Genomic DNA, 14,150 nt, shown 5'->3' with positions numbered 1-14,150 from the left:
CTCCAAAAACTGCCCATAAACAAACAGTACTGACATTAGAGAACATATTTTAAGATTCAACTTATTCAATAATGAATAAAATCCATTTATTTTATGCAAGGCAAAAGGCATTTTCATCCTGCGAAACAACCACTGCTGATGCAGCTGACTGACATCTCATCCTTATGTTGCGTTGCGTAAAATAATACAATTTACAGACCAGTAAAGACTTTATAAATTAAATAAAATGTATACAAACCTTTATTTCACTGAAGTGCAAATTGGGGGCACTGAGAACCGGTCTCTCCTGTAGAGGACTGAAAAAGCCTGCACTCTGTCTGACTGTAACTCAGCAGCTAGGTTGTTTCGTCAGAGACAGGCTCAACCCAGGGTAAAAACAAAATAACCCAGCATTAAAAATGACCCAGCAACTTATAGAAATACTACCCAGCACCTGGGTATAAAACATTAACAATAACCCAATAAAATGACCCAACAAGTTGAACCCAGCATTTGGGTTAAAAAATTACCCCACACCTGGGTCAAAATATTAAAAATAACATTTGTGTTAAAAAAAAAAATATGTAAGCATTTTTTTAGTCTACAAACTCATGCAAATCTTTTTTATTATTATTATTAAGCTGTCATATCTTCTGGAGAGAAAAAGCAGAGACACTGGACACTGATGAATCTTTCTAGTGAGCATTTGTCAAGCGCCTGAGTTGGCACAGACCATCCAATGGAATATGCTATGAAAGGCTGTGCATTTGACTATGCAAAAAACGAACAGTACTTTGGGCTTTAAATTCTGCCTCTTTCTTACAATTAACTGCAATTAAAGTTTGCATTCAAATCTGCCTCCATCCAATTAGTCTCAGGCGTCACACCAACAGACCGCTGGCTGAACGCCTGATGCATGTGATACACAAAATTGGAAACACTTCAGGAGTTTCAAAGTCGTCATCAGATTGGTTGAATTATACAGGATTTTCAAGGAGATGTGGTTGTCACGTTCTTTAACATTCCACCTGGAAACAAAGATGTTGTGACAGCAGAAAAAAGCCATCGTGTTTACAACTGTGACAATGAGCACTAATCAGGATCAACTAAACACTGGATTTTCAAAAGTGTGTGAAATATGTAAAGTTTGCGGCACAGACTCTAAAATACGACCAAGAGTTGTACACACTTGTCTGTTTTTGTGGGCACATTTCCACACCCCTAAACATGACACGACACAAAATGAAACATGATTGGTTGCTTTACCTGTCAAACCTATGGCCTCTTGGGCGGTCCTTGGCCATTCAAAGCATTCAAGGTTCTCAGACCTTCTGCCATCAGTCTGAAGGTCTGGCTACACAAGACTACCATTCAATCAACAACCAAGAGATTGAAGCCCCCACATCAATGAACAAAATCTGTCAATCTCTTATGAAAATTAACTATGTTTTACTACACACAAAACTACTTGGTTTGAAAGTGACTTCTATGTGAGTGCTTCATTTATCACTTCAGTATTGACAATGAACCTTTTTTGCCTGAGACATGTCAAAAATTTCAGGGACACACTTTAATTTTGCAATTATGACCTTCGGAAACAGTTTGGATTCGGAAATAAGAGAGCTAGACAATTAGTCTAACTCATTTGTGAGCCATTTGTGAGTTCTGTTAATCTCAGACCAAGCAGTCATGACTCCAGATGCCATTCATCTTTCCCACCCGCTCAGATCCATAATCAAGGTCCGGTACACATAACGAATGGAGCAAATTTCAGTGTGTCACCCACAATGCATTGCTGCAGTGATGCGCCTTACAGCTGTAATTCCTTAAGGCCACGTTATTTGCATGATGTCATAAATCTGGCTCTGAGACCGCTGCTAACGCAGCGATTAATCTATTGTAACATTAAGGGGGACGTTTGCAACCTTTTCCTCTGATTTGAGGGTTCATTTTTTAATGTGTGCGCACGCTGACTTTGACAGAGCAAGAACTGCTCTCATCCCCTGCATGCAGACAAGTCAGCTGTGTTGATGCTGAAGCATGTCTGAAGGCATTAGAAAATCCAAGGCTAAATAAAGAGCCGAGTTAGAAAAGGCTTGTTCTCTTTTAGCTCTCATTGGCTCCTTTGATAATTTATCTCACTGAAAGTGAGCCCATGTCAGTTCTTTTAAGAGACTATCAAAAGAGCCAATGTTGCTTTTGTTAATTCTACTTCTTTAATCTCTTCTGATGAGTTTCTTAAGCAGTGTGTTCGTTTAGGTTTTATCTGAAGTTTGAAGAGATAATGAAAGTGAACATAATGTGTTTGTTCTCAAAGGAATTGTTAAGAATCCGTCTTTATTTACTCACCTTCTAAAATAGCTATGCAATCAGAATTGTGCACTTCTGTCTTCTCTGGGTTCGCAGGTGGATTTTGCCTTCATCGTTTGGCAAAGTTTTCCGGATCGGATCGTAGGCTACCCAGCACGCAGCCATTATTGGGACAGTGGGAAAGGGAGGTGGGGTTATACCTCTAAATGGACCAATGAGTACTCCATGGTGCTCACAGGAGCTGCATTCTACCACAGGTAATCTCCAGACAACACAATACAACCTGAAGCATATTCGTTTTTCTTCTGCTGCAGTGTTTTTGTTTTTTTGTTTGTTTGTTTTGTTGTGTTCTGCCAATGCTTCCTTTTTTCAAACAAAACACATACAAAGTAGTTTGCCAGTTAACAATTAGCATTAATTAGCATTAAATTATATGCCTAGCCGCATTGTGTTAGAATATCAGTAGTGTTTAATTATTATAGATTGATTTTTTTTTCCTTTCTTCATCAAAACTGCACATATAAACCTATGCATATATCACCCACATTCACTGACAAGATAACATCCACAATGTCTACCGACAGAAAAAAAATGTAGTCCTGCCTTGTTCAAAATTATTCCAGTGTTTCTTTTTTAATAACTAGTTCTACATAACTGGTTGACTTAACAAATGTGACCAGTGTACTCCAAATTCCGAAATCAGAAATTTTTAACATCAGCCATGATCAATGGTTGGTAATATTTGTGATCAGACAATACTGAATATGCCTTCTGCTTATTCATAGTAAAATCCATGAATAATGAATGTATGAATATATCTACACAAAACAAATGACTGCCAATATGTCTGAAAGAAAAGCATGGTAGGTTTTCTAGGGCTAAGCGACGTATATTAGTTATGTAATGAATTATAAAATAATTATTTTGTAAATAATCATACTTGACTGCTCAGTTTACAGAAATAGTGTTTAAAAGCTTAATTCGGAACTTAAATTCTCACTATTTATATGGCTGGAACACCATGCAGTTCCTTTAAAACTCTCCATTGGAAGTAAATGAGACTCACGATAATGACATAAGTTTTCTTAAACAAAAACAAATAAAGTGTAGTTTTACTGAACTTATTAATAAAAATGTACAAATCTTCTCACCTTGCAGTTTGTGGTTTCCATAACAACAGCAAGAGAGGAAGGAATGAAAGAAAGGCAGAAAGAAATGTATAAAACTTTTTGCAAAGAACTTCATTTGTTCTAATTGTTTCAGAGACTCAGGAACAGTTGTGGATTAAAGTGTGTGTCATCTGAAAATATCCGTAGTCAGTTTGCCATAGCTAATACAACCTGATTATCTGAGTTTACTAATCCTTTACAAAAATAAGCAAAATCCTTTGCTTACTTTAATCTGCTTACTTGCTTAGCTTCTTCACAGGGCATTACATACACAATAACCAAAAAATAACACTAACTTCTGCATATTCAACTATTGGGGAAGATCCATAGAGTCAGGTCTGACCTTAAACACTAATGCTTGTTTTGTGATAGACTGAATATGCAGTGCAAATGACATTTGAGAGGTACGATGAAGAATTTTTAGAGAATAATGACTAAAGTTTAAAGGTATGGTTCACCCAAAAATTCAAATGTGTTGAAAATAATGTCAGGCCATCGAAGAACTGGTTTCCTTCACTGGAAGAATTTTGGTGGAATGTAGCATTAAATCGCTTATCTCGTCTGAATCAGGAGAGAAACATACACAGATTAACCAGCGTTTACAAGCAATAACAGTCCAAAAAAGTTCTAAACAAATATATTGGTGGATTTTGGTGTGAGAGGACTACAGGGCATGGAGTTGTCATCTCACATCAACATTTTTGGACTGATATTTTTCCCAGAAGTGATGGTTAAAATGGCTTTAACAATGGCTTTTGTTTTTTACAAACACACAGCTTTCCATTTCATAAGAAGTACTCATGGACAGGAGTCATGCAATTACTTGTGGATTTTTGTGATGTTTCTAGAAGCTGTTTGGACTCATTCATTCACTGCAGAGAATCCATTAGTGAGCAAATCTGTTTTAAGGAAGAAACTAACTCATATAGTATTTGTGTGAACTATTCTTTTAAGTCTGTTCTCACAAAAAAAGCTGTTATATGTTCTTTTCAAAGCTTAATAAACCTTTAGTTACTCCGTATGCTTCTACTATTAAAAAAACAGTGTGAATATTTGAATATTTTTCAAACCTATGTAAAATTGTGTCCTTTTTTAAATCTAATTTCAGATGAATAATGACAAGATATGTTAGGAAATTAATGGACTTGACCATGGAGATAAGTGTTCATATATTCTCTTACTATATCCCTCTTCCTTTACAATTGTAATCATAACACCTCAATCCTCAGTGAGTTGTGTAGAAGGAAAAATATCTAAACAGTCACACATGACATTAACATGTCCCTGAACATGCGACATGTTCACATGTGAAATATGATTCTACAACATGTTTCATAGCTGGAACATCATGCAGAGTTGTGAACCAAAGTTCCTCTGAAGATATCACAAAAGACTTTAATACAGTACACTGATTATCCTGTAGAAGTGACTGATTTGTTTTTGTAGCTTGTTAAATATAACTCTGAAATACAAATGATATATCAAGAATCATCAAGCTCCACATAAAGCTAGACGGAGAAAAATATTTTCTCTGAAATCTAGCACGTAAACATTTCTCAGTTGTCTCTCTCTAGTGATCTCAATGTGAATTCGTCTTTCATCATGAAAACATACATTGCCTCTGGTATACTTTGGTTAATATAGCATTAATTCTAGACTTTTAGGGACACTGGGGTAAAGGTTAGATTTTTTGTCATATTTACAATAACTTTCGGTGTAAGAAACAAGTCTTTATGACAGTTCTCCCAGTTTATGCTTATAAAAACGTTGGTATACAATAGCTTTGTCATAATTACAGCAGAAATGGCAGTGGAAATGTATTACCTTACATTGGTAGGCCTTTCAATATTGTGCTGAACAATGAGTCAAAAAGATTGAGAACCACTGTTTTATTCATTTGGAGTCATCCTGCAGGCCCCTTGGAGGCTTTCTAAACCCCCCAGTGGGCCCCTGCCGCCTGGCTAAGAACCACTAGACTACAGAATATGGTATAAATTATTTTTTATCTGTAAAGAATATGTATGTACAGCAAAATCTACATTATGTTGTACCTACATTATAATTATAATTATGTAAAATTAACAGTGTTTAATAAAAATACTTGTTCAGCTAGTCAGCTTCACAAGATAAGTAAAGATTGGGTTTTAAACTAGATAATTTAATTAAATACCATTTATTAAACATTTTAAAGATTTAAAAGTCATACAATTTTTATTTCATCAAAATTAAATGGCTCATATCGATGATAAAATCTTGCAATTTAGCTGGCAGTTATGTTATGTTACATTTTAACCAGCACCCCAGAGTTGACATTGTTTGAAATTTTTAAAGAAAAAGGTTTTAATGTTTAAAGAAAAATAGTGAGACTCTCAAAACAAAAGAACACAACACACAAAAACACTTTAAACACTTGACACCATCTACAACACCCTAGTAACAGTGTTGCTCTAAAACCACTCGGAGCACCTTAGCAACCACAGAAACACCCTGAACACCACCCACAACACTCTGTCAACAGCAATGCTGTTAAATACTCAAAGCACCAAACAGAAAAAAACTCAACATCACTCACAACACCCTAGCAACAGCATAGCAGCCATATAGAAGCACCCAAGGCACCATGTTTAACACTAACAACAGCAACACTCTAAAAAAACTCAGAGCACCTTAACAAACAAACAAAAACACACTGAACAACATCCACAACATCCTAGCAACAGCATAGCAACCACATAGAAACATACTGGACAACATCCACAACACCCTAGCAACAGCAACACTCTAAAACACTCAGAGCACCTTAGCAACCAAAGAAACACCCTGAACACCCTAGCAACCACATGGAAACACCCTGGATATAATCCACAACACCATGGCAACAACACTCTTCAAAATCTAGGCCACATTAGCAACCACAGAAACACCATCTACAACAGCAGAGCAACCACAAAGAAATATACTGGACACCATCCACAACACCCTAGCAACAGCAATGCTGTCAAACACTCAGAGCACCTTCGCAACCACAGAAACACCCTAAACACCATCCACAACACTGTAGCAATCGTATAGAAACACCCTGGACTCCATCCACAACACCCTAGCAAAATCAATAGTCTAAAACACTCAGAGCACCTTATCAACCAGAGAAACACACTGAACACTCCACACAACACCCAAGCAACAGCATAGCAACCACATAGAAGGACCCTGGATACAATCCACAACATCATGGCAACACCACCACTCTTAAAAATCTAGGCCACCTTAGCAATCAGAGAAACATACTGAACACCATCCACAACAGTATAGCAACCACACAGAAATATACTGGACACCATCCACAACACCCCAGCAACAGCAATGCTGTCAAACACTCAAAGCACCTTAGCAACCACAGAAACACCCTAAACACCATCCACAACACTGTTGCAATCATAGAGAAACACCCTGGACACCATGCACAACACCCTAGCAAAATCAATAGTCTAAAACATTCAGAGCACCTTATCAACCAGAGAAACAGACTGAGCACAATCCACAACATCCTAGCAACAGCATAGCAACACACTTTAAAGTCTAGGCCACCTTAGCAACCACAGAAAAACCCTGAATACCATCCACAACAGCATAGCAACCACAGAAATACACTGGACACCATCCACAACACCCTAGCAACAGCAATGCTGTAAAACACTCAGGGCAACTTAGCAAACAGAAACACCCTGAACGCCATTCACTACGCCCTAGCAATAGCACATCAATCACAAAGAAACACCCTGGACACAATCCACAACACCCTAGTAATAGCAACACTAAAACACTAAAGCACCTTAGCAACCACAGAAACACCCTAACCACCATTCACAACACCCTAGCAACCGCATAGCACATACCACATAGAAAAAGCAACACTTTAAAACAAAGCACCTTAGCAACCACAGAAACACCATCCACCACACCCTAGCAACCACACAGAAACACCCTGAACACCATCCATAACACCCTAGCAACAGCAACACTCTAAAATACTCAGAGCACCTTAGCAACCACTGAAGCACCCTGATCACCATCCACAACGTCCTAACAACAGCATAGCAACCGCAAAGAAACACCCTGGACACAATCCACAACACCCTAGCAACAGTAACACTCTAAAATGCGCAGAGCACCTTAGCAACTACTAAAACACCCTGAACACCATTCACAACACCCTAGCAAAAGCATAGCAACCACACAGAAACACCCTGAACACCATTCACAACAACTTGGCAACAGCATAGCAACCACACAGAAACACCCTGAACACAATTCACAACACCCTAGCAACAGCATAGCAACCACACAGAAACACCCTGAACACCATTCACAACAGTATAGCAACAGCAACACTTTAAACCACTCAGAGCACCTCGGCAACCACTGAAACACTCAGAGCACCATCCACAACATTCTAGCAACCACATAGCAACTACATAGGAACACCCTGGACACAATCCCCAACACGCTAGCAACAGCAACACTCTAAAACACTCAGAGCACCTTAGCAACCACTGAAACACACTTAACACTTTCCACAACACCCTAGCAACAGAAAAACAACTACACAGAAACACTCTGGATACCATCCACAACCCCTTAGCAACAGCCATAGCAACCACATAGACACACCCTGAACACCATCCACAACATCCTAGCAACAGCAATGATCTAAAACACTCAGAGCACCTTAGCAACCACCAAAATACCCTGAACACCATCAACAACACCCTAGCAACAGTATGATAATGCTCTGAGAACACTCAGAACAACTTAGCAACCACTTAGAAACACTGTAGTGACCATCTACAACACCCTAGCAACTGCACAGCAGGGATGCACAGCTTGTTGAATCTTCAGTCACAGGTTTTTGCGGCTCTCACAGAATTTGGACAAGAGGCTGGTACGAGGTCAGTGTCAGGTGCTTGTAAAAGCCGAATGTGCGACCTGCTGCGATAGAGATCGCTCAGAGACAGGCTGATATTAAAGCAGGTAATAAATGTTCAGTCTGACAGCTTCACTAGCCATATTTTAACGATAAATGGCACAGGTGAGATGGAGTTCACAGTTTGTTTTAGCTGAAGGTCTCTGAACTCATCACTCACAACAGAGCTGCACATACACACACACACACAGACCTTCAGACTGACACATCACACACCCGACACACAGATTAACCGCTTTGCTACTGGTCAGCGAGCTGACACACCACCTGCAAAGTGACCCCAGCTTAAAGTGTGCGGGAGAAAAAGACATAAATAAACGTGTGAAGAGAGATAAGCCACCTGCAGGGCTGAGAGGAACGCTCTGACGGCTGTCCCTCAAAGAGAGAGAGAAAAAAAAGAGAGAGGGAAGGAAAGAGAATGACAGAAAAGACGTCTGCAGGCAGGAAAGGAGATTCAGTTTAATAAGGACGGTGAGAGAGAGAGTAGGTGTCACTCACAGAAATTAAAACATCTGTCTTTTGAGGTTCTCACAGCAGGGTGGTTTTTCTGTCTGTGCAGGATATCATGACTATACTCTGAGTCTCACCCAGAGGAACATTTTATTATTCATAGGTTAGGGGCACTCATTTAAGTTGTCTCTAAAGATTGTCCTAAAATAATATATGGAAAAATGTACAATAATTAATAGATTATTAAAAAAATAATCTGGCCCAAAATTAAGATTATGTACTAATTTACTCAACATCATGTTGTTCCAAATCTGTATCTATTTCTTCCTTCTATGGAATAAAAAAGAAGCTATTTTGAAAATTGTTAGAAGCCTCTTGGAGTATGTGGCTGAGTTCAGCCAGCTCACTATTTTAACAGCGTTGTATGACGCTGCACTAAACTGACTGTTCTGGATTGGAGCAAATTACCACCACCCCATCAACCTCAAAAATTGGCTTCTAGCTCCCTCCTCTCTGCCGTGGCTTGGCAGTCCACTGGCTCCGCCGGCTACGCCTTGGTCTGTCATCGACCATCCGTTGCATTGGGGCTCCACTCCTCCGGCTGTGCCTCATCCCTCCAGCTCGGTCGTGCTTCTTTTTCCCTTCGGCTCCACATTGGTCCTCTGTCGCTCCAGCTCTACCGTGGCCTTCCGGGTCCACGCTTCCACCCCGGTCGCCTAAGTCACCAGTTTCGCCATGGTCCTCCGGATCCTCCTAGTTGTCCTAGCTCATCGGCTCTCAGCCTCGGGCTCCTCTGCCACCTGCTCCACCGTTGTCGGTCGGCCCCCTAGAGTTGTCAGCCCTTCTCCATGTCTCCTCCCTCTGTCGGCTCCACCATGGGTCACCTTTACGGCTGTGGACTGGGTCCCACCTGGCTCCGCCTGCTCTAAGCCCCTCCTGTCTACATCTGTTCCGCCCTGGCTCCTCCTGTCTCTTCCCTGTCTCCCAAGTGTCCTTCTAATCCTCCTCCCAAGTTCCCCCCCGTCCCTCCCTCTGTTGTTCCTACCGTGCAAGGGTGCACCTTCCGGGAGGGGGGGGCGATATATCACGCCTCTGCACTGTCTTTGTGTTTTGAGTACTTACTGTGTGTCTGCCCCATGTTTCCTTTGTCCGGTGTTACCTCTACCTTCATGTGATACGTGTGTCTCCAGTCTGCCTTATGTTACCAGGGGTGGCGAACTCTAGTCCTGGAGAGCCACAGCCCTGCAAAGTTCATCTCCAACCAAAATAAAATCTCACCTGCCTGTAGCTTCCTAATATCCATTCAGACTTGTTCAGGTGTGTTTGATTAGGGTTAAAGCAAAACTCTGCGGGCCTGCGGCTCTCCAGGACTGACATTCGCCACCCTTGTTTTGGACTATTAAAGACTGTTATCCTGAATTCTCCTATGTCTCCGTGCTCCTTGCCTCTGGCACAGTAGAGATCCTGACACTTTCATAGTATAAATAAAAAAAATTAATTAAATTACATAAATTAAATTAAATAAATTACAATGGAAGTCAATGGGAATCAGTACTCTTTGGTTATCAGCATTCTTCAAAATAATTTATTTTGTGATCAGAAGAACAAAGAAATGCATACAGTTTTGGAGCAACAAGGGTGAGTAGGGCATTTATTTTTGGGTGGACTATCTCTGTGAATAATACTATAGGATGCTAGAGGGTGCTTGCCCAATTAATGTTCACTGCTATTATGCTAGAAGGGTTGTTGATGTATTGCTGTGTGGTTTCTAGGGCATTCTGACAAAGAATTATGTAAATATGTGTATACTTTTATCTAGAAAATTACTTTCTATTAAGTTGATATCTGCCCATGTACAATGCATAAACCTGAGCCTCATAGCCTCATATTGTTCTAAAACTTTTGTTCATCTTTAAAATACAAATGCACATATTTTTAATAAAACCTAGAGATTTTGGTCCTCTTTGAACTTTAACATTTCAAAAAGTTCATGAAGATGCCATAAAATAATCCATATGATCCAAGCACCATAAAAGTAATCCATATGAATTGAACAAGTCTTCTGAAGAGACTTGATCGCTTTATATGATGAGCAGTTTTAATTTAGGCTTTTATTCACACATCAACATTGATAAATGCACATACAATATATCAAGTGTCTTCAGTAAACTTGGAATAACCTACATTATTTGGATTTATATGGATTAACTTTACAGTGTGTTGTTTGAACTATTTGAGGCTTTCAATGGAGGAACAGAAATAATTTTTAATAAAGGATTAGTTCACTTCCAGAATAAAAATTTCCTGATAATTTACTCACCCCCATGTCATCCAAGATGTTCATGTCTTTCTTTCTTCAGTTGAAAAGAAATTAAAAAAGTGATACATATAAGCCTCAGAGTGAACGAAATTCAAAAAGCACAAACAAACTATGTCTCTGTACTTTCTCTCTGTTTCTCTCAGCATGGGGACTGGAGAGCAGTCAATTAATGGCAAACAAAGTTAGTTAAGAAGGGTAATCAAATTACGCAATTCATGTTACTTGTAATGTGTTAACCCCAACACTGTTCATTTGTGTTTCAAAGATGAATGAAAGTCGTATAGATTTGGAACAAAATGAGGGTGAGAAATTGATGTTAGCATTTTCATTTTTGGGTGAACTGTCCCTTAACGACAGAGTTTCTGACCAGCATTCAGAATGAAGTAGGAAAAGTGTCCTTATTTTTATTTGCTTTCTCTTATCCTCTGTTATTTAAGTAATCTTTATTTATTCTTTTTTTTTATTGGTCAGGTATTATCATCACCTGTATACATACTACCTGCCAACGTCTCTGCTGTCAATGGTGGACCAGTTGGCCAACTGTGAGGACATCCTCATGAATTTTCTCGTCTCTGCAGTAACCAAACTCCCGCCAATCAAAGTCACTCAGAAAAAACAGTACAAGGAGACCATGATGCAGCAGGTATGAGTCTGTGTGTGTATATGGGTTGTAAATAGACAAGTGTGTGTCCAGAATGATTCCCTATTGAGGTCAGAAATGTCTGTGCAGTGTGTGATGGATGAAGAGCCCCAGGGCTGTGAGTGTGTGTGGATCTGATTCAGCAGTATTGGCCTGTTTGATGAATGTCTTCATGGTAAGGCAAGATTAATGATTGACAGCAAGGTTGCAGTACTATCCTTCTCTCTGTCTGTCTCACCTGTTTCTCTCCATCTCTCCCTCTCTCAATACTCTGCTTGTACATTCTAACCCCATTTTCAATAGTGTCTCGTATCAGTCTAATGGATGCTGATAGAAACTAAATAGCTGATTTGAATCTCAGATTGATCCAACTTTGGTCTGTGATTTCTCAACTTCTCTAAAATACTAATGTAATGAGACAGAATTCATGAATGATATAAAATGTCTGTTACATTTTTTGTGTTTCTCTGGTTGTCCAAAGGATTGGCTGCATGTAGGTTTGTATTAGCACATTGTAAGCTTTTTTAACAAGCAGCTAGACATCCTTCCACAGTGTTTCTCATGAATGTAAGGCCATAACTGTCGTCTGTTCTCTGAGTCGTGAAATGAACACTCTGTGTTCGCTCTGTTTGTCAGTGTCTTCTAAAGTGCTGCCCAATTCCAGTAACACGTTCCTGCTTTCATTCATAATCTGCCTGGTCAACCATACACAGACCTCTCTCTCCCTCTCTCTCTCTCTCTCTCTCAGGGCTCTAAGGCGTCTCGATGGGCCGACCCAGACCACTTTGCACAGCGTCAGTCCTGCATGAACTCTTTCACGAGCTGGTTTGGCTTCATGCCTCTCCTTCACTCTCAGTTGCGTCTGGATCCCGTCCTCTTCAAAGACCAGGTCTCTATCCTACGCAAGAAATACAGAGACATCGAGAGGTTGTGAGGGACGAATCCCTTACACACTCTGCTGAACTCATTCCCAAACAGACCTGCAGTGTTTGAGAGACCAGATACAAATACAATATATTCCATCTACAGAATAAATTATAACAAAATATGCAACACTGAATGGTTTTATCTGCGGATGAAGGTTTGGTGGCAAGCATTTGCTCAGAATAGGACCAGCTCCTCGCTTGGTGGAATTTGTTGTCGTTGTTGGTGTTGTTGTCTGCAAGGGCCGCAGCTGCTGCGCACGTATGAACAGAAGGCAAAAGAGGCGTGTGAATGGATGAAAGACAGCTCAAAGTGTCACCTATGCCTGCAATATGTATTTTAATTTCAATTATTTTTTTTAAGAAATCCTTTTTTTTAAAAGAAGTCTAAAAAGAATAAAATCTATGAATGCAAAGTGGGTTTGCACCCTAAATATTCAATTTTGTATCATTTTATTGTGTGTTTGTCTTTTAATACACCATTTGTTCCCCCTTGAGAACACAAATAATATTTGTACTTCATATTTTGAGAAAATCAGCAGTCAGTTTCTCCAGTTTGGGTTTCGAAAGCTGGCACGGAGCTGTTTAATCATTTGTGAGCATGGTGCGAATTATGGGGGACGGGGTGTTAATTAAAGTTTTAAACCCCTTAAAGTTAAAATTAAAGGTGGGGGAGCAGGGTCTTTTAAATACGTAATCTTTTTCCATATACAGTACGTTGACACCTGACAAGATGTGTTGTGTTGCACATTTGAGAGATCAGTTCACACATTTTGTGTGCATGTTTTTATGTTTGTACGTTGTCATACATGCAAGCCTTTTGTAAATCAAGCTGTAGGCTGGATACACTGTAGTGCACAACACTGCAAAAAATGCTTTTCTTACTTACATTTTTTTGTTGTTGTTGTTGTTGTTGTTTTTCAGCCAAAATATCTACAAAATTTAGACTAGTAAAAAATACTGTCTTGTTTTTAGAAAAAAAAAAAGTCAAAATTAAGTGAGTTTTTGCTTGAAACAAGCAAAATAATCTGCCAGTGGGGTAAGCAAAATAATCTTGTTTTTCGTTTGAAATAAGATTATTTATCTTACCCAATTGACAGATTATTTTGCTTGTTCTAAGCAAAAACTCACTTAATTTTGACTTGTTTTTTTTAAAACAAGACAATAGTGTTTACTTGTCTAGAAAATCCTTCTTGATTTAAGATTTTGTAGCTATTTTGTCTGGAAACAAGACAAAAAATCTAAGTAAGAAAAGCATTTTTTGCAGTGAATTTATAGAAAAAAACCATAGGTGTGTTCCAACTTGTGTTCTTTGCACTTGACCTTGTGGCCTAAGACTGAAAATTTTAAGGATGATTCCAAGCCCAATTTGCAC

At 39.2% G+C, this 14,150-nt stretch overlaps 1 protein-coding gene across 1 annotated transcript in view; it reads left to right on the top strand.

Annotated features, from left to right (window-relative positions):
• Positions 1-13,196, top strand: part of LOC127182637 (exostosin-1) — a 312,637-nt gene extending 299,441 nt beyond the window's left edge. Inside the window, exons 10-12 of the mRNA XM_051138031.1 lie at positions 2,386-2,546; positions 11,684-11,855; positions 12,601-13,196. Coding sequence (XP_050993988.1) covers positions 2,386-2,546; positions 11,684-11,855; positions 12,601-12,786 — 519 coding nt within the window. The 3' untranslated portion in view covers positions 12,787-13,196. The remainder of the gene's footprint in view (positions 1-2,385; positions 2,547-11,683; positions 11,856-12,600) is intronic.
• The last annotated feature ends 954 nt before the right edge of the window (positions 13,197-14,150 follow it).

This window comes from Labeo rohita, chromosome 20 (assembly GCF_022985175.1).
Source record: "Labeo rohita strain BAU-BD-2019 chromosome 20, IGBB_LRoh.1.0, whole genome shotgun sequence".
Classification (NCBI taxonomy): domain Eukaryota; kingdom Metazoa; phylum Chordata; class Actinopteri; order Cypriniformes; family Cyprinidae; genus Labeo; species Labeo rohita.
Note: the sequence above shows the minus strand (reverse complement) of the source record. Positions and strands in the feature narration are given on the sequence as shown.